Source organism: Scyliorhinus torazame, chromosome 13 (genome assembly GCF_047496885.1).
Source record: "Scyliorhinus torazame isolate Kashiwa2021f chromosome 13, sScyTor2.1, whole genome shotgun sequence".
Lineage (NCBI taxonomy): Eukaryota > Metazoa > Chordata > Chondrichthyes > Carcharhiniformes > Scyliorhinidae > Scyliorhinus > Scyliorhinus torazame.
In genome coordinates, this window is record NC_092719.1 from 51085638 (window position 1) to 51104608 (window position 18971).

At 41.3% G+C, this 18971-nt stretch overlaps 1 protein-coding gene across 7 annotated transcripts in view; it reads right to left on the minus strand.

Annotated features, from left to right (window-relative positions):
* tbc1d22a (TBC1 domain family, member 22a) overlaps positions 1 to 18971 on the minus strand; it is a 517208-nt gene that overhangs the window by 84165 nt on the left and 414072 nt on the right. For 5 of the 7 annotated variants that reach the window (XM_072471464.1, XM_072471460.1, XM_072471461.1 and 2 more), the window contains one exon: positions 17683 to 17778. The exons of 1 other annotated variant lie outside the window; for it this stretch is intronic. In XM_072471464.1, coding sequence (XP_072327565.1) covers positions 17683 to 17778 — 96 coding nt within the window. Of the gene's footprint in view, positions 1 to 12762; positions 12831 to 17682; positions 17779 to 18971 lie in introns of all 7 variants that reach the window. One more of the 7 variants, XM_072471462.1, reaches the window with a different exon arrangement.

Sequence of the window (18971 nt, forward strand, 5' to 3'; positions counted from 1 at the left end):
TACCACATTCTGAGGCTGAGTTCTAAAGTCGCACGATCCTCAGATAAAAAAATTCTTATCTCTCCTAAAAGGGACACCTTTGATTTTAAAAAGTTGTCCTCTTATTCTGGACTAATACTGTTCCAATTTGCATTAACTTTACTCCTCATGAATATTGCCAGGAAAATAGTGATGGCGTGAGAATATCGGGGAAATGCAAGAAATTGGAATATTTCTGTTGGATATACATTTTAAAAACTGTGGGAGAACGGAAGTTGCCTTAAGGCAGGAACAGCTTGGTTATGTTAATGAGACTAACGGTTTTGATGTGTTGATGGGTTTAGCAACACTGCAAACAAATGTTTACCCAAGGCAAGTTGATAACAGTGGCAAACAAATATGCAGGGATTTGAATAAAGTGTTAAAGGTCCAAAGGAAGGGACAAAGTGCGACGAAAAGATAATAAAATGAATGTACTTTGCAATTACACTCCAAAAGCTGGGCTCAAGAAATTAAGGTAATCGAGTTTCACTTCTGAAAAGGTTAGCTCAGATAAGGGAGGATCAAAGGGGAAAACATTATACAATGAATGTTTAAACTTATGCAAGGAAGCGGTTTATTAGTCAAGAAAAGCAGAGCTGGATCTGGACTTTTATAACAGTAATGTACATTAACTTAGGCTCATTGATAGATAGATAGATAATGCAGTTATTTCAAGGACCTGAAAAAGCTGACTGCAATGTGCAGGATAATTAGTCAGATCCACATCATAAGAAATTCAGCATAATCACAGATCAGTTGTCTTCAAGGATTCAATAAGATTCATTATTTAAGATTTACTCAATGTAGCATGTAGGTTATGGCACACTCACAGGAAGGAAATTACAAGCAAACAAGCAATGCCAATTTGTCTTAACGCATGCATCATTGCTTTGCTTTTCAGCATACTCGCTAAACTACATAATGAGTGAGCTAAGTGGTCATCGACTACAGAACCCTATTAAATAGGTTTTGAGACCGACGAGTGGAGGCAAGTTCTGCAAATGGGACAGGAAATTTTCCAGAACATTAAGCATAACAGAGCTACAGCACCAAAATAACCATATTTGTGCACAATAAGTTTCATAAGAGAAGGCACAACAAAAACTGTATAGTGGTTTTAAATCATGATCAGGCCAAATATGACGGAGGACACAAACATGTTTAGAGTGTGGACACGTACTCTTGGGAGGTACAAGGGATGGATACAATTTCATTGAAGCAAAATGCTTTCCTATTTTTAAGCCACCTTCACTCACAGCTCACATAAGCATCATGTCCTTGTATGAGAATAAATATCTCCAATAGCAATCACATTAAAGACGGTATCAGATCTCTGTGGGTTGATGTCCCATTATATGAAGACAATGGCACTAAGTTGCAAAAGCTTTTATCTGTTCCTTTCTCAATTATTTTTCTTTGTCTCTCCTTTATTCTTCCATTTCTATTCATTTTAATTTTTGCTCCCCGCCACAAATGAAGCTCTCTTCCTTCTTTCATCCTACTTTCGATTTTTATTTATTTCTATCTCTTCTCTTACTGCACTAATTTAATATTTTGCTTTGGCATTTTTCCTCTTGATGTATTTTGCCAGGTTGGAAAATACTCAGGTCGACAAGCATTCAAATACATAGAGAAAGGCAGACAAGAACGTATCTGTGTTTGAGCAGGACGCATTCAAAACAGCAAGCACCAAGTTAAAGTGAGTGGGCACAAAGCCAAGAAACACTTCAGCAGGCAAGAGAGGTGAACAGCTCCTTCACTTGGAGTACCAATCCCATGCAAGTACAGCAGAATGACTAAACTCTGCAATAATTGATGACGTGTTAAACTGCGGGACTCTCTGTACAAGTAGGGAATTATTCTGGGACCACTGATAGTTTTGCATCAGGGTGGGCTTGGAATAACTTCTGGTTGGCTAAGGCATTGAAATGAATACCATGTGTGAATTGGACCATCTCAAGTCAGCGGATGCAGTGCATGGAACCAGAATTAAGAATTCGGAGGGTTCCCATGGTGACATGAACCGCAGCCAATTGGCAGGAACCTAAGCATTTGCAGAGGAGGGAAGATCTGAAAAATTCAACACAGTAACTGATGCTACAATCTAAAGCCCAAAGATGTCAATCATACTACAGACACCCAAATAGACCTCTCCAAAATAATACTTTGCAGGAGTTTGCAATTCCATAACAATAAATCTAAAGTTTAAGAAACATGTTCAATTTTAGATTTCATGAAAGAACAAGATTTTGTATTTCTGCAATTCCTTTTTAAAAAAATGTATTTTATTACAAACATGTATCAAAACAGGTTACAGCGAATAAACATCCCAGGAAACAAACATCCCAACAATCAAATATACAGTCTGTACAGATTTTTCCCCTTTTTCACTCCCCCCCCCCCTTTCTACAATTTCTTTTGCAACTTCAGAACATTCCAAAGTATTGTGCAGGCGACAAATTACTTTTGAAATGGTGTGACTGATTCCTGGATAAGTCAACAGCCAATGTGCACACAGCCAGATCTCTGAAATACCTATTAGCAATTATTCGGTTTTCCTGGGTTTTCTAATGGCTTGCATACTGGGAGAAATCCTGATCCTTTCTTCAAATACCACCATGGGATCTTTTACATCCATCTGGACAACCATACAGAGCTTATATTTAACATCTCAACCAGAAGTGTTCCCTCAGTGCTGCACTAAAGTATCAACTAGGTCAGTGTTTTTCAAACTTTCTTTCCGGTGACCCGCTTTTTCAAAATGGCCGACTCTCGGGACCCACGCCACGTTCACAATACATTTTCCAGAGTTACTTATTAAATTGTCACATTCAATGTTGGCACTTCTGCATTATTAAATATAAAAAATTGTAAATAAAAATATATTTTCTATTTTTTGTTGTTATTTGAAGATCTAAATAACTTGTCAGAAAATCTTCTGCACAGATCAGTGTGCGAGACCTTTGATCACAGACTCCTGGTGCTTGAAGGGGGAATGAGGGAACTCTAGGAAACACGTCTGGATTTTGGGTTGATGGGGAAAGAAGGTGGCTCACCATAGATTACAAAGTCAGTCTCACGGAGAGAGCGACTGATCTCAGAAAGTGAGCGGTGACTGGCTCCCCACATTAAATATACATCAAACCCCTTATGCGCACACAGCGCAACTTTAAACATAGATCTGATTGACAAGGTTGAGCATAAAAGAAATTGAACATACATCAACAAGATTAACCTTAGCATAAATTCAACCAACTCTGACAATGTTAACAGTAATAGAAATTCAAGGTTCATTGACAATGGTAGCAGTGGCAGGCATTAAACATGCATCCGATTCAGAACGTTAACCTTGAAGTCGGTCTCTTTGTGTGATCATTGACTCCATGTTTCCTATGAGCTGTACTTGAACAGATGCATTTCCGCCTGACTGGGATGGATGCAGTTCCCAAATCCATACCCGTCGCCCCACAGCAGGGTTCAGAATGGGGCAAGCATGAATCAGCTTTGTAACAATGGACCAATTGACAAGTGGGGAGATCCCCACAGGATATACTAGAATTATCTGCTAAATCCTGTATATGGGAGGACCTCCGGCTAGGAGTTGCTGACTGGGGTACTTGTAGAAACATATTCCAGTAAGCAGTCATTTGGTTTTGGGTGGGAGATGCAGGCCTGGAAAAAAAGAGCGCAAAGCACTGCTGGAAACTAACTCTGTGCAGAAGGAGTATCTTCAGGAAAGAAATTGAAAGATAATTGACTTTTTTTTCTTTTAAATTCTTCAGTTGTAGGTGCAGGTGCCGACTAACCTGGCCGATCAGCTGCTGCAGAAACGGAAGTGGCTGCTGGAGGCTGTGTCAGTGGCGGTACTGTAAAATTGACTCAGAGAGGTATGAAAGTCTATGGCACCAGCTTCTACATCGGCCTCATGTGGTCATACACTGTACTGCAGTGAAAATTTACCCAGTGAGAAAATGGGAAAAAAGGTCAGGCGATCTTTGGGGATCATTTTTGGCAACCTTTTGGTGACCCATTTCACGTCATCCCACGACCCACCCACAGGCCGCAACCCCCACTTTGAAAATCAGCACACTAGATTATGTGGAAGGGTTCTGCAGTGCGCAACATTCTAACTCAGAAGAAAGTGCTACCACTGAGCCAAGCTGACATTTAAAAAATTTATATATGTTACTTCATTGCAAATTTTCATCTGGGTGAAAACTTCAGGTGGTGACTCAAACCAACTTCATTAAATGTCTGAAATAACATTAATGCATGCATCCTGGATCAATAACTTCGAAAGGAACTGAACAAAATGATTGCCGAGTCATCTGTGTTTATCCGTTCCTCTTTGTTATTCACCGATCATTCAAACCTCAATTCATTCACAATTAGTCAATTCTTTACTAGTTTAGCAACAAAGTCCTCATTTAAACTGATGCCACCTTCACAGAATTGCAATGCCTAAGGTGCAAAACTTCAGTTGCAAAATGTTTGAAAGGCAGCATGATGGAATGAATGGATGGGCATTGCAATTTTTAATTATAGTGTTACAATCTCCCAAGAGACCACTAAGAGATTAATTTCTCAGTGACCAATGGAAATTACCAAAGGAAAAGATTTCACATATTAAGATTTTTACTGTAACAAATTAAAATTAATAAAAATCATACATAACAGGCAACTAATACACCAAATTAAAGAAAATACACTTCTACATTTCCAGCAGATGCGTAGCATTACAAGAACAAGTCCAAGATTACTCCTAGCTCTCCGACAGACTTGCTTTTCCCTGCCACAGTAGAAAACTCCGTGTCCTTTGAATGCCATTCTACTCAGCCGGGGTCTTCCAGAACAGACTATGAACAGCAAGGCTCAGCTCGGCTTCTGTGTGTTCCTTAAATTTCCAAAAATCCCATTGGTTCTGTCCTTTCCTTTTGAATAAAACAAGCGTTCCATAGCAGTAGCTTCTTTCTCACCTCTTGCGCTCTCTTTGTTTTCAAAAAATACCTGTTTGTTTATTAAGAGTTACTCTATCAAATTGTAAAAACTGTCACTTGATTTTAAAGTTTCTCCACTATGGCTACCAGATCACGTGGGCCAGTCTCAGAGGAGAGGTGTTCTGATAACCTCACCATTTTCCTTTCCAGAATGTTCTGTTTGACTTACGCTGCAGGAGATGTTTTAAAACACAACCATCTTGTAAAGTTGGGCCTTTGTAACAATAGATAGAGCAGTACCTTTTTGAAACAAGCTGTTCAAAAATTGTTCATTCTACTGATTTGTCGCCAATGTCAGGACCTCTAGGGTTGTAATCTCAGGATTACTCCCTGTGCCACGTGTCAGTGAGGCTAGAAATAGGAAAATAGAGCAGCTAAACAAATGGCTAAACAGCTGTGTAGGAGGGAGGGTTTCCGTTATCTGGACCACTGGGAGCTCTTCTGGGGCAGGTGTGACCTGTATAAGAAGGACGGGTTGCATCTAAACTGGAGAGGCATAAATATCCTGGCCGTGAGGTTTGCTAGTGTCACACGGGAGGGTTTAAACTAACATGGCAGGGTACCGGAGCAATAGGTCAGAAGGTGAAAGCATTGAGGGAGAACTAGAGAATAGGGTCAGTTTGGCTCTGAGGAAGAGCAGACAGGGAGATGTTGCTGAAAACAGTGGGTCTGGTGGCCTGAAGTGCATATGTTTTAATGCAAGAAGTATTACGGGTAAGGCAGATCAACTTGGAACTTGGATTAGTACTTGGAACTATGATGTTGATGCCATTACAGACACCTGGTTGAGGGAAGGACAGGATTGGCAGCTAAACGTTCAAGGATTTAGATGTTTCAGTCGGGATAGAGAGGGGTGTAAAAGGAGTGGCGGAGTTGCGCTACTGGTTAGGGAGAATATCACAGCTGTACTACGGGAGGACACCGCAGAGGGCAGCGAGGCTATATGGGTAGAGATCAGGAATAAGAAGGGTGCAGTCACAATGTTGGGGGTTTACGACAGGCCTCCCAACAGCCAGCGGGAAATAGAGGAGCAGATAGGTAGACAGATTTTGGAAACGAGTAAAAACAACAGGGTTGTTGTGATGGGAGACTTCAACTTCCCCAATATGGGACTCACTTCGTGCTAGGGGGTTAGACGGGGCAGAGTTTGTAAGGAGCATCCAGGAGGGCTTCTTAAAACAATATGTAGATAGTCCAACTAGGGAAGGGGCTGTTCTGGACCTGGTATTGGGGAATGAGCCCGGCCAGGTGGTAGAAGTTTCAGTAGGGGAGCATTTCGGGAACAGTGACCACAACTCAGTAAGTTTTAAAGTGCTGGTGGACAAGGATATGAGTGGTCCTTGGGTGAATGTGCTAAATTGGGGGAAGGCTAATTTTAACAATATTAGGCGGGAACTGAAGAACCTAGATCAGGGGCTGATGTTTGAGGGTAAATCAACATCTGACATGTGGGAGGCTTTCAAATGTCAGTTGAAAGGAATTCAGGACCGGCATTTTCCTGTGCAGAAGGAGGATAAATACGGCAAATTTCGGGAACCTTGGATAACAAGAGATATTGTAGGCCTCGTTAAAAAGAAAAAGGAGGCATTTGTCAGGGCGAGAAGGCTGGGAACAGACGAAGCCTGTGTGGAATATAAGGAAAGTAGGAAGGAACTTAAGCAAGGAGTCAGGAGGGCTAGAAGGGGTCACGAAAAGTCATTGGCAAATAGGGTTAAGAAAAATCCCAAGGCTTTCTACACGTACATAAAAAGCAAGAGGGTAGCCGGGGAAAGGATTGGCCCACTGAAGGATAGGCAACGGAATCTATGTGTGGGGCCAGAGGAAATGGGCGAGGTACTAAATTAATACTTTGCATCAGTATTCACCAAAGAGAAGGAATTGGTGGATGTTGAGTCTGGAGTAGGGTGTGTAGATAGCCTGGGTCACATTGAGATCCAAAAAGATGAGGTGTTGGGCATCTTGAAAAATATTACGGTAGATAAGTCCCCAGGGCCTGATGGGATCTACCCCAGAATACTGAAGGAGGCTAGAGAGGAAATTGCTGAGGCCTTGACAGGATCCTTTGGATCCTCACTGTCTTCAGGTGATGTCCCAGAGGACTGGAGAATAGTCAATGTTGTTCCTTTGTTTAAGAAGGGTAGCAAGGATAATCCAGGGAACTACAGGCTGGTGAGCCTTACGTCAGTGGTAGGGAAATTACTGGAGAGAATTCTTCGAGACAGGATCTACTCCCATTTGGAAGCAAATGGACGTATTAGCGAGAGGCAGCTTGGTTTTGTGAACGGGAGGTCGTGCCTCAGTAACTTGATAGAGTTTTTCGAAAGGTCACAAAGGTGATTGATGCAGGTTGTTGTCTATATGGACTTCAGTAAGGCCTTTGACTAAGGCATGGTAGACTGGTACAAAAGGTGAAGTCACACGGGATCAGGGGTGAGCTGGCAAGATGGATACAGAACTGCCTAGGTCAGAGAAGGCAGGGAGTAGCAATGGAAGGGTTTTTTTCTAATTGGAGGGCTGTGACTAGTGGTGTTCTGCAGGGATCAGTGCTGGGATCTTTGCTGTTCGTAGTATATATAAATGATTTGGAGGAAAATATAGCTGGTCTGATTAGTAAGTTTGCAGACGACACAAAGGTTGGTGGAATTGCGGATAGCGATGAGGACTGTCAGAGGATACAGCAGGATTTAGATTGTTTGGAGACTTGGGCGGAGAGATGGCAGATGGAGTTTAATCCGGACAAATGTGAGGTAATGCATTTTGGAAGGTCTAATGCAGGTAGGGAATATACAGTGAATGGAAGAACCCTCAAGAGTATTGAAAGTCAGAGAAATCTAGGTGTACAGGTCCACAGGTCACTGAAAGGGGCAACACAGGAGGAGAAGGTAGTCAAGAAGGCATATGGCACGCTTGCCTTCATTGGCCGGGGCATTGAGTATAAGGATTGGCAAGTCATGTTGCAGCTGTATAGAACCTTAGTTAGGCCACGCTTGTATAGTGTTCAATGCTGGTCGCCACACTACCAGAAGGATGTGGAGGTTTTAGAGAGTGTGCAGAAGAGATTTATCAGAATGTTGCCTGGTTTGGAGGGCATTAGCTATGAGGAGCGGTTGAATAAACTCGGTTTGCTCTCACTGGAACGACGAAGGTTGAGGGGTGACCTGATAGAGGTCTATAAAATTATGAGGGGCATAGACAGAGTGGATAGTCAGAGGTGGCCAGGGTAGAGGGGTCAGTTACTAGGGGGCATAGGTTTAAGGTGCGAGGGGCAAGGTTTAGGGGAGATGTACGAGGAATTTTTTTTTTTTTTTTTTATACACAGAGGGTAGTGGGTGCCTGGAACTCACTGCCGGAGGTGGTGGTGGAAGCAGGGATGATAGTGACATTTAAGGGTCCTCTTGACAAATACATGAATAGGATGGGAATAGAGAGTTACGGACCCAGGAAGTGTAGAAGATTTTAGTTTAGACGGCACAGGCTTGGAGGGCCGAAGGGCCTGTTCCTGTGCTGTACTTTTCTTTGTTCTTTGTCAGGGGATATGGTGGCATAGTGGTTATATCACTGCACTAGCAATTCAGAGGCCCAACTAACGCTCTGGGGACATGGGTTCAAAACTTAAAATGGGAGCTGCTGGAATTTAAGTTCAATCAATTATATCTAGAACAAAAGTTAGTCTGAGTAATGGTGGCCATGAAACTACTATCCACTGCAGTAAACACCAGTCTGGTTCACACATGCTCTTCAGGGAAGGAAACCTGCCATCCTTACCTGGTCTGGTCTACATGTGACTCCAGACTCACAGCAATGTGGTTGATTCTTAATTGCCTTCTGAAATGGCCGAGCAATTAGTTCAAGTACAATTAGGAATGGGAAACAAACTGCTGGCCCGACCATCGATGCCCAATTCCCATTAAAGGATATTTTAAAATTAGATAATGTACATGATTCCATAATCATTTTGGATTTTCCAATAAAACTAATTCACGTTTTGAGAACAAAATACTTGGGTTTAAATTAATAGAAACGATGCTTAAAAGAATCTGAATTGCGATGATCCGCTGTTGTCCCAGTGACACTCAGTTACACACTGAATCGTCAAACTAGATTTTGTATTTTATCTGGAAACCTAAACCAAAGTGACATTCATGACAGGCATGGCTAAATCAACAGCTTCAGTGTCTTACAGGTGTGACAGGATTAGAAGGGGATTGCAGACGTAATAAAATCAAATCTAAATGAGTTTTCAGATATTTTAAAGATATTGGGCTGGATTCTCCACTGTTGGGATTCTCCATTGCGCCGGCAGCCCGTGAATTTCCCGACGGCGTGGGGCTGCCCACAATGGGAAATCCCATTGGCCGGCTGCAAAACGGAGAATCCCAGGGGCGCGTTCCCGCCCATTATTTTCTATTTTAGCAATGAAGTGCCAGCCTTAAAATGATCATACCCATGTTCAGAGGATTATGTATAAAATCAGTGACAACGTCTCCAGATTTTTTAACAGATCAAGAACTGGTAAAATATGGAAAGTAAAAAATATTCAAACATGTTTCATAAAATATTAAATTTCATAACTTTGCTACTGATGGATATGAAACTGTAAGAGTAAGCAAAGAAACAACCCATTTCATTTCTACAGTGTTCATATGCAAAGAGATGCCTCCATGCTTCGCAGTGCAGTGATTAGCTCTGGAACTGAACGGAAGGGCAAATGGGAGGGGCTAAGCCTGGGCAATAAAAAAACATATTTAAAGAGAGTTGCCTTTGGAATAATTTCGAAACCAATCAAGGAATTAACGGCAAATATAGTGATATAAGGGAATTGCTGAGGAAGGGAAGTTTCAGCTGGTAGATGTTCAACAATTTATAGTGCAGTTATCAGTTGTAGTGATGAACGAAACGTAGACCATTGTCAAAGAAATGGAGAAAGTGAAGAACAAGGACTAAGCCCTTTTTCCCGGGAGTGAGTGTCAAGGGGAAATTGGATACATGCAGGCAAGTACGTGATGCAGTAGTGAGGTTGAGGTCATGTTGGAAGTGAGATAAGAATGCGGATCTGCAAATTAATTTATTTGAGGTATGGCGTGCTCTTAAAGCTTGTAGAAGATGGAGCTGTAAGGCTGTGTGTGGCTGAAGATGCAAGGTTTGGCATTCTGGATGAATTACAGCTTGTGTTTGGAGGAAGCAGGCAAAGACCGTCTTTGACAAATCGAGTTTGATAAAGCTGTGGATAACAGTTTTGGAAAAGGGAATGGAAAGTGAAGGCCAGAGTGCACAATAGATCAGAGGTGGTGATAAACAGTCTTGGTAATGAATTTGTTAGAAATGGAAAAGCTGAGCCAAGAGTTTAACAGCTGCCAGGCATTCAGCTCAGCCCTCAGTCTGATGCAGCAACTGGGAAAATTCAAGGGTCAAGGTCAGAAACAAGTAGGTGTTTGTAGCTTTGGTTTTGTTGACATTTAGCTGAGCAAGTTACAACATATTAAAGTACTAATGCCAAATAAGAGACAGCAACATTGTCTTGGGAGGCAGCAGTGCTGAATGAATATTTGCGGTGTACAGGTATGTGGAATCAGACTCCATGAGGTAATTTTAAACCACTAGCACAGGCAGCGGGTGCGTGTTCAAAGTGAAGATAAAATTGGAACCTGTCCCCTCTTATTAGATAAATGCCTTCCCAGAACTGCTTGTGGGCCAGAGGGGGCACGATTGCTCCCTCTTTGTTCCACAAACCCCACCCCAAACAGCACTGAGACCAGCCAAAAGGATCATTACAAGTTAAGGTCTGCTTGTTACTTGTTTCTGTAGGGACTCTTCAGCCTCTTACTACAGGAGTTGAGTCATTACTCTAAATATGCTTGTACACGCGCATATCCCGAGAACAGAACCCTTTTGAGACATGAACCAGCCATGTGTGTCTTTCTATAAATGTACTTCTTCACTCATTTGGAAGGCAGATCAAACCAACAGTTAGTAAGACAAGGCTATATATAAACCATTAAATTGTTACATTACACTGGAAGTGAACTTGCAGAGCAACAATTATGATCCGGCTCAGTTAGTTCAACTGGCACAATTTGCATTCGCATAATAATACAAAATAAACCAAGTAAGGCTACTTTCTAGCAACTGCAACTTAAACTAACTTTTAACTTCTCCTGCACTGCATCTTTCTTCCAACCTTTTTGCTGGGTTGCACAGCTGAACAAATCTACTTCAGAAGCCTCCCTGGAACCAGCAGGTCCCCCAACACAATGGGTGTAAGGATTTTACCAATTATCAGACAAGCTAACAAATTGTTTATAGCTTATGAAGAAGCAACATGAAATTCTAACATCTCACAGGCCTTCCTCATTTAACATGCATGAATACCTTCTACTATAAAACGGTCAAAAGATCCCAATATATATGACAGGGCAAAAGTTATAAACCCGGGTATACCAGAGCAAACATGGTGGTAGCATCTGTTGGAAATGATACAATATCTATAGTATGACAGCAATGGAACCATGTGAATAATAGTGGCACGCAAGTGATCAACAGGGTGGAATGGTTATAAATAAATAATAATAAATAGGAGCAGTAGTAGGCATTTGAGCCTGTTCTGCTGTTCATGATCTTCTTTTCCATCTTCTCACATCCCTTGGATTCTCTTAAGGCCTGGCAGTTCGTGAGGGCAATAGAAACACTTTTGGGATGCCCTCAAAGCATCCCGGAAGAGATCAGACATCTCCACTGACTCATGGGAATCCTTGCCTTGAGACCAACCAAGGTTCATTTGGGAAGGTGCCGAATGCATCAAGAGACTTCATCGGGAGTGGCACTGGAGAGAGAGCACAACCTTATCCATCCGGCACTGGAGAGAGAGCACAACCTTATTCGTCCAACGCTTCAAACACTATCTACTCTGCATGTGGTAGAGACTGCAGGTCGTGTATTGGATTTATCAGCCACCTCAGAACACAGCAAACTGGAGTAGAATATATCACCCTCAATCCTGAGGGACTGTCACCGAAGAATTCCTTTCATATCCAAAAATCTATCGATCTTCTTGAATGTCTACTCACAAGAAAATCCCCAGGACTCAACTAGCAAAGCTCTGTTGCACTCCAACAAAGAGAATCATATCCCTCCAGAGGGAACAAAACAATAACTAGGCTCATTACTCCAGGTGTGCTGTCACCGTGGTTCTATACATTTGCAATTCTTACACTCCAATCCCTTTATAATAAAAGCAAACATACCATGGGCGGGATTATCCACCCCGCTGCGGCACGCCACATTTCTGCCCCGACCGGCCGGCGGGATTCTCCGATACACCGGCCGGTCAATGGGGTTTCCCATTGTGGGGCAGCCCCACGCCGTCGGGGAACCCCATTGGCAGCATAACGGAGAATCACGCCGGCGGAGAATCCCGGCCCATGTGTTTTCCAAAATGCTCGCTTTACTTTCATGTCAACTTTGTGATTCACATACCAGCATTTTACCAACAATTCTCAGTCTTTCATTATTTTCAGATCAAAGTGAATAATTTCACATTTCTCCACATTATCCCATCTATCATGTTCTTTTTCCCTTCTCCTGTATCCCTCTGATGTCTTTTTGCATTCTCCTCACCTTTGACTTTCTCATCTAACTTTGATTGAGCAGAAACCTGGTTGCATGATATTAGGCAATGAAGACAAAAAGAAATACATTTCATTGGGATAGCATGATTATTTGAAACATTTTACTGTCAATAAAGTACCTGTTTTTGAACTGTTGTCAAGGTTCTAATGTAACAAAAGCTGCAGCCAATTTGACCAGAGCAAAGCCCTGCAAAAAACATTTTTAATGATGTCAGACGACTGAAAATATTGGTCAGGACCCAAGAAAACTGCCTACTTTAAATATTGCCATGGGGTCTTATTTATCTCCACAAGAGAGCAAGTTTAGTTTAATTTCTTATGTGAAAGGCAACACTCCAATAACATAGCACTCCTTTAATGCTGCATTAAGTGACCGCCTAAATTATGGTCTGAAGTCTCTAGAATGGAATTTGACGTGAAGAAGAAAAGTCAAGGATGATCATGGAGAGTAAGGTACAGATGTCACTGAAGAGTCAATTATAAAATTGTATATTTTAATTAATGTGGATGGTATGGGTCTTGTTTTGTTTCATAATGTAAGGTGTGAGTTATTCGCACTAAGTTATGGGGCGGCACGGTGACACAGTGGTTAGCATTGCTGCTTCACAGCGCCAGGGACCCGGGTTCAATTCCGGTCTTGGGTGATTGTCTATGTGGAGTTTGTACATTCTCCCGGTATCGGTGTTGGGTTTCCTCCGGGCACTCCGGTTTCCTCCCACAGTCCCATACTCGCTGCTCCTCCAAACACAGCTTCTGTCTTTCCCATGCTCACAGCTCCCGCTCCTCCAATCACAGGTTCTCTCCCTCCCATGCTTGCTGCTCCTCAAGAGATGGAATCTATGATTGGAATAGGGAGTCTGGAGAGGACGCAATGATATCCATTTGAAATATTAGTTATTCCTATGAGCGATAGAATCAGAGAGTTGTTTACATTTTTGTTTGAGGCCATCACAAAGCATGCCGCATTGTCATGGAGATATGCTGGGGGGTATAAGGTCCTTTTGTTTAGGTTATCTGGGTGCTTGCTCAGAAAGCAGGCAGTTGAAGTTTTGATTTGGTGTCGGTTGCATCTCACTAGGTTGATAAGAGTCAACATGAGATGACTGTCAGTTAGACTGCCACCATCAGAGAAAATAATAATCTCATTGTTCAGTGCATGAAATGGAGGTATGGCTCAACCTCAGTTTGGATTTCATGAGCAAAAAGGTTTGCCTTGTTTGCAGCTGGAGGAATAATCTACAATGGTCCTAAAATAGCTGGAACATTGAGTAGAATTAAAATGAATTCTTGAGGGCTGTAGCATACCTTTGGATTGATCTCTGATTAAGTGAGTGAACCTTCAAGATAATTTTGATGTACAAGGGAACTCTTTGGGCAAGTGAAAAGTAAAACTGACTTTAAAGCATAGCTTTCATATTAGGATAATACTGCTTACTTGGTTTGGTTCTTTTTATATCTAAAAACAAATGTTATTGTATAGAATGATGAAATCTTGTGCCATAGTTTTCTCTAACAGGGTCATAACAACTGCATCACCTAAAACAGTAAGTAACCCTAGAGAAAATCAAGATAGGTAGTATTTTCTTTAAAGAGCCCATGAAAATAAAATAGATTCCTTAAATGATAGTACTGAGGTTTTCTTTCATAGTACATGTCAAGAATAAGCCTATTCTTCACATGTAAACACATCTAGAGTCATTATTACAAAGTTTTCTGTTCCTTTTTATGATCAATAACAAGCCTGCCATATGTTCAGAACCGAAGAAATTATACCAGTGCTGCTTCGGAAAGGTTTAGATTTTTACTGTTAGGAAGTTGGAATGAAATGAAAAGTGAAGAATTGTAAAAAAAAAAAAAATAGGCATGTGGTTGCACTGAGGACTTGGGAGATGCAGGTTAGACTAGTAGCAGGGTGAAACTGATACTTTGTTAAGCAAAGTGGAATCTAACAGTCTAATGATCTAGATCATAGCCATGCCCAGTTTGAAAACAGAGGTTTATTTCTTTCTCTGTCACAGAATCAAGCTGGTGTACAGAGCAGAAAGCAGAAGAAACTGCCTGTGTTCGACCCCAGAAATACTACTCTAAACTATAAGAAGGGTTCCCAAAATAAAATGACAGTGTCTGTATGGTAACGATTTATTGTTTTGGGCTCAATAGTGTTAAACCTATGGCATATTTTGAGGAAGGTGCATTCTCAGAGTTTAGCAACGTAGATAGATTTAGATTGGGGCAGTATTTCAAGTATACTGTCTGAGTAACTATGAATGCAGTTATTATAAATGTTGTTCTTTACTGTTGCCTTTCTTGTTGTGTTTCAAAGTTTAATAAACGTTTTGTTTTTTGAATATTTACAACGTCCGGTCCATTTGCTCACTGGGGTGCATCTCTTATCCCACATTTGTTCCAAATCACAAAAGTAAATTGTTAGGAACTGGGGTTCCAAGTTTCCATTCTGGGATTTGGGATGCTCTTTCATTTGATCAGCAGGGTTCATAATATTACAAAGAATACTGCTGCTGGAACTCATTTATTCAGCATTCATTTAAATTTCAGTCTTGTAAGACAACCAAATTATGGTCAGAAAATCCCACATCTTCCATGGCCATAAGTAAACTTTGCATTTATATTGTTATGGCACCCCGAGCTAGTGCAGGTTTAATTCCAGCCCCACTTAACCTGGAATCGCAACACAGGTGAAATTAGATTTTATTTAAAATACCCAAGGTCCTTGGTTGAGCCCAAATAATTACAGCCACCATATTTGTAACTTTAAAACACAAGCAATCTTTATTATGTGCAGTATTATAATTGAATGGACAGAAAATATAACTGACTATCCACTAAACCTCTTTCCCAACCCCATCTAACTCGCCCCACTCTCTATACATACATACACGCACACAGGCAAACACCAGACAGGAAAGGGTGACGGAAAGAGAAAGAAAATATTCATGCAAATGCAAGGATAAGGATCTTCGATGCACTGGAATTACTTCCTGGCAATACCCTTCTGAAGTCCAAACTTTCGTTTTGGTACTTCTTCCTTCTAGGCTTGAGATGGTTTTCTCTGGCAGGGTTGTTTCCTTTCTCTGCAGAATCAGCAGCATTTTAGGTGCACAGCAAAGGATCTGCCAGGCACTCATGCTTTCAAAGCAAAAGAGCAGTAATTTCGCTTCAACAAGCAAGGGACAAAGAGAGACACAGAGAGAGAGAGAGAGACAGACTGACAGACAGAGAGAGAGGGAGGGACAGAGAGAAAGAGAGAGAGAGGGACAGACAGAGAGCGAGACACACACACAGACAGAGAGAGAGAGAGAGAGAGAGAGAGAGAGAGAAAGAGAGACGCAGACAGGGACAGACAGACAAAGACAGAGAGAGAGACAGAGAGAGAGAGACACAGAGAGAGGCAGAGAGAGAGAGAGAGAGAGACAGAGACAGAGACAGAGACAGAGACAGAGACAGAGAGAGAGAGAGAGAGAGAGAGACAAAGAGACAGACAGAGAGAGAGAGAGAGAGAGAAAGACAGAGAGAGAGAGAGACAGAGAGAGAGAGAGACAGAGAGAGAGACAGAGACTGAAAGAGAGACTGAGAGAGAGACTGAGAGACAGAGAGCGAGACAGAGAGCGAGACAGAGAGCGAGAGAGAGACAGACAGACAGACAGACAGACGAGAGGCACACAGAGAGACACAGAAACACAGAGATAGAGACGGACAGAGTCAGACAGTGTTCCTTTCACTTCCAAGGTCTAAACACTTCTGCCAAGCTCTCTCAGAAAGCATCATATGCAGGAACTAATCATAGACTGTTGTCAGGCAGAACGCTACCCCTGGCCACCCACCAATTGCCAGTTAACTAATCGAACCAACTCCCTGCAAAGCTGGTTCTTAAGATCCACTCGGTGCAGAGTCTGGCTTCTCCATTCTAAAATACAAAACCTGGGAACAGAGTGTACTGGCAAGCAAACTGTTTCAACGTTGAAGCTTATGCTTTAAGGCACATCTTTATTATGGGTACATGGACTAAAATAATAAGAGAAATATAAACAAAGGAAATAAACAGGAAGGACTCTTACAATGTGTCTTATTTCTTTCTTCAGGAAACCTGCCAATACAGGTCTATCACTTATATGGTTCATACAAAGCGCAGTGGCTTTTATACAGCAAGGTCCCGGGGAGGAGGAGTGTGCAGCAGGAGTTTGATGCCAATCTCAGGATTCTGGTGTAGAAATGGTAGCTTTTGTTTATTTAAATTGCTATTCTTACATAAGTCATATACTGACAACTGAAATTCCAGATATGATTGTGAGACCATCAGTTCTGTCTCTATGAAAAATTGTATATTTTTTATCAGTCGATTATTGGTAATGTAAATGCAATATCAGTGTTCGATCACCATAAATGCCAATTAGGACAGTCTGAGCTTTGACAAAGAGTCATCCAGACTCAAAATATTAGCTCTCTCCTTCTCTCTCCACTGATGCTGTCAGATCTGCTGAGGACAATCTGATGGTTCATCTGATCAAGGCCACGTCTTTCTTTTAAACTTGATTTTAGGATGACGGGAATACTGGCAAAATCATGTTTATTGTCCCAACCCAACAGTGGAAAGAGGATATTAAGTATAAATAGCGTGTGGACAAAAAACACTGGTACAAGTGCCCTTCTCGTAAAGGCATCATGGATTTTATTGATTATCCAGTGGTGTTCAGGTTAGCTTTCACAGATTTTACTGAATCCACAATTCTACCAAATTAGGTGCGAAAATTTTAAATAAAAAAAATACAACCTTCATCATGTAAAATATCAATTCCTTCAAAGGAACAAAATGAAAAGCATTGTATTTTATGCCTGTGCACATTTTGGCATCTGTTACCACAATAGTAACTACATCACAAAGACAATTCTCAATGATAACCAAAAACTTGAGTTTTCATTCCTGTGAACAACTAGTGTATTGCACATATCAAAACTTCTACCATAAACTATCTCAATCAGTTTAGCAGTTTGTTAAATGTATGAGAAAAGCAAATTCTTACCTGAAAGTCTTTTTCTTCCAATATTTCTTTCCTCCATTTGACAAGGAAGGCAGCACAAACGTACAGGTGGAAATGTGAGAATCCGTCTGGTTCAGACTGCAAAACAAATATATTTGTTTTCCTCGTTAAAAGCCATCTGCTTTACCCTTTCCCTATTTTTCCCTCTCTTCTCTTATTGGATTTCATACCGACATTAAAAGTCACGTTTAAAAATCTTTTCTTTATATCTTGGAATCACAGAATTGTTACGGCACAGGAGGAGGTCATTTTGTCTGTGCCGGCTCTCCAAACGAGCATCATGACTTAGTGCCGTTCCCCTGCCTTTTCCTCGTACCCCTGCACATGAGCACTTGAATAGAAATAATCTAATGCTCTCTTGAATGCCTCGATAGACCCTACTGTCACCACACTTCCAGGCAGTGCATTCCAGCATGTTCTCACCCAGATTTTTTGTATCCAATCTTAAAAAAGTGGATGAGATGCTGAGGGTTGCAAGTACTTTTTGGTTTTATTTGAAGAAAAACAGCACAAAAATGCTTAATGAATTGACCACTTCCTCAATATTTTCTTATCTGTTCATCGCTTTTGTGGCTATCTGCTATCCTGGCGCTGCGGTTTCAGGATGGTATATTTGACGATGTTGAACGCTATGTAAATGTTCGAAATGGAGAAGATGTCAAGAGTACGACGCTTGAGTCATAATCATTTTTTTTTCAATTAAGGGGCAATTTAGCATGGCCAATCCACCTACTCTGCCCATCTTTTGGGTTGAGGGAGTGAGACACATACAGCCACAGGGAGAATGTGCAAACACCACACGGACAGTGGCCCAGGGCTAGGACCGAACCCGGGTCCTCGGCACTGCGACTTGAGTGATAATCATGACTTGCTACTAATTTTTTTCCCCCTGATTTTAAGACTGTGTTGTGTTGATATGAATAAGCAGATTATCACATAAGGCCTACAAAAAGGTGGTAGAATGTTCCAGAATTTGTTCAAAGTTACATCCAAACTCAATTTATTCAGCTGCCAACCATGGGGTTATCTCCAATTACCATGTTTCAGGCCGATCACCCTTGATCATGATAAAAGGCTATCAACCTGAAATATTAACTTTGTTTCTCTCTCTGCTCATGCCTCTAGACCTTTATTATGTGCAGTATTATCTGAGCATTTGCAAAATTTTATTTTTATTTCAGATTTCCGACATGCACAGAATTTTGCTTTGGTGCACAAAAAAGTTTGCCATCTTTTAAAATACATTTTTAAACATTTACTTTAAATAATTC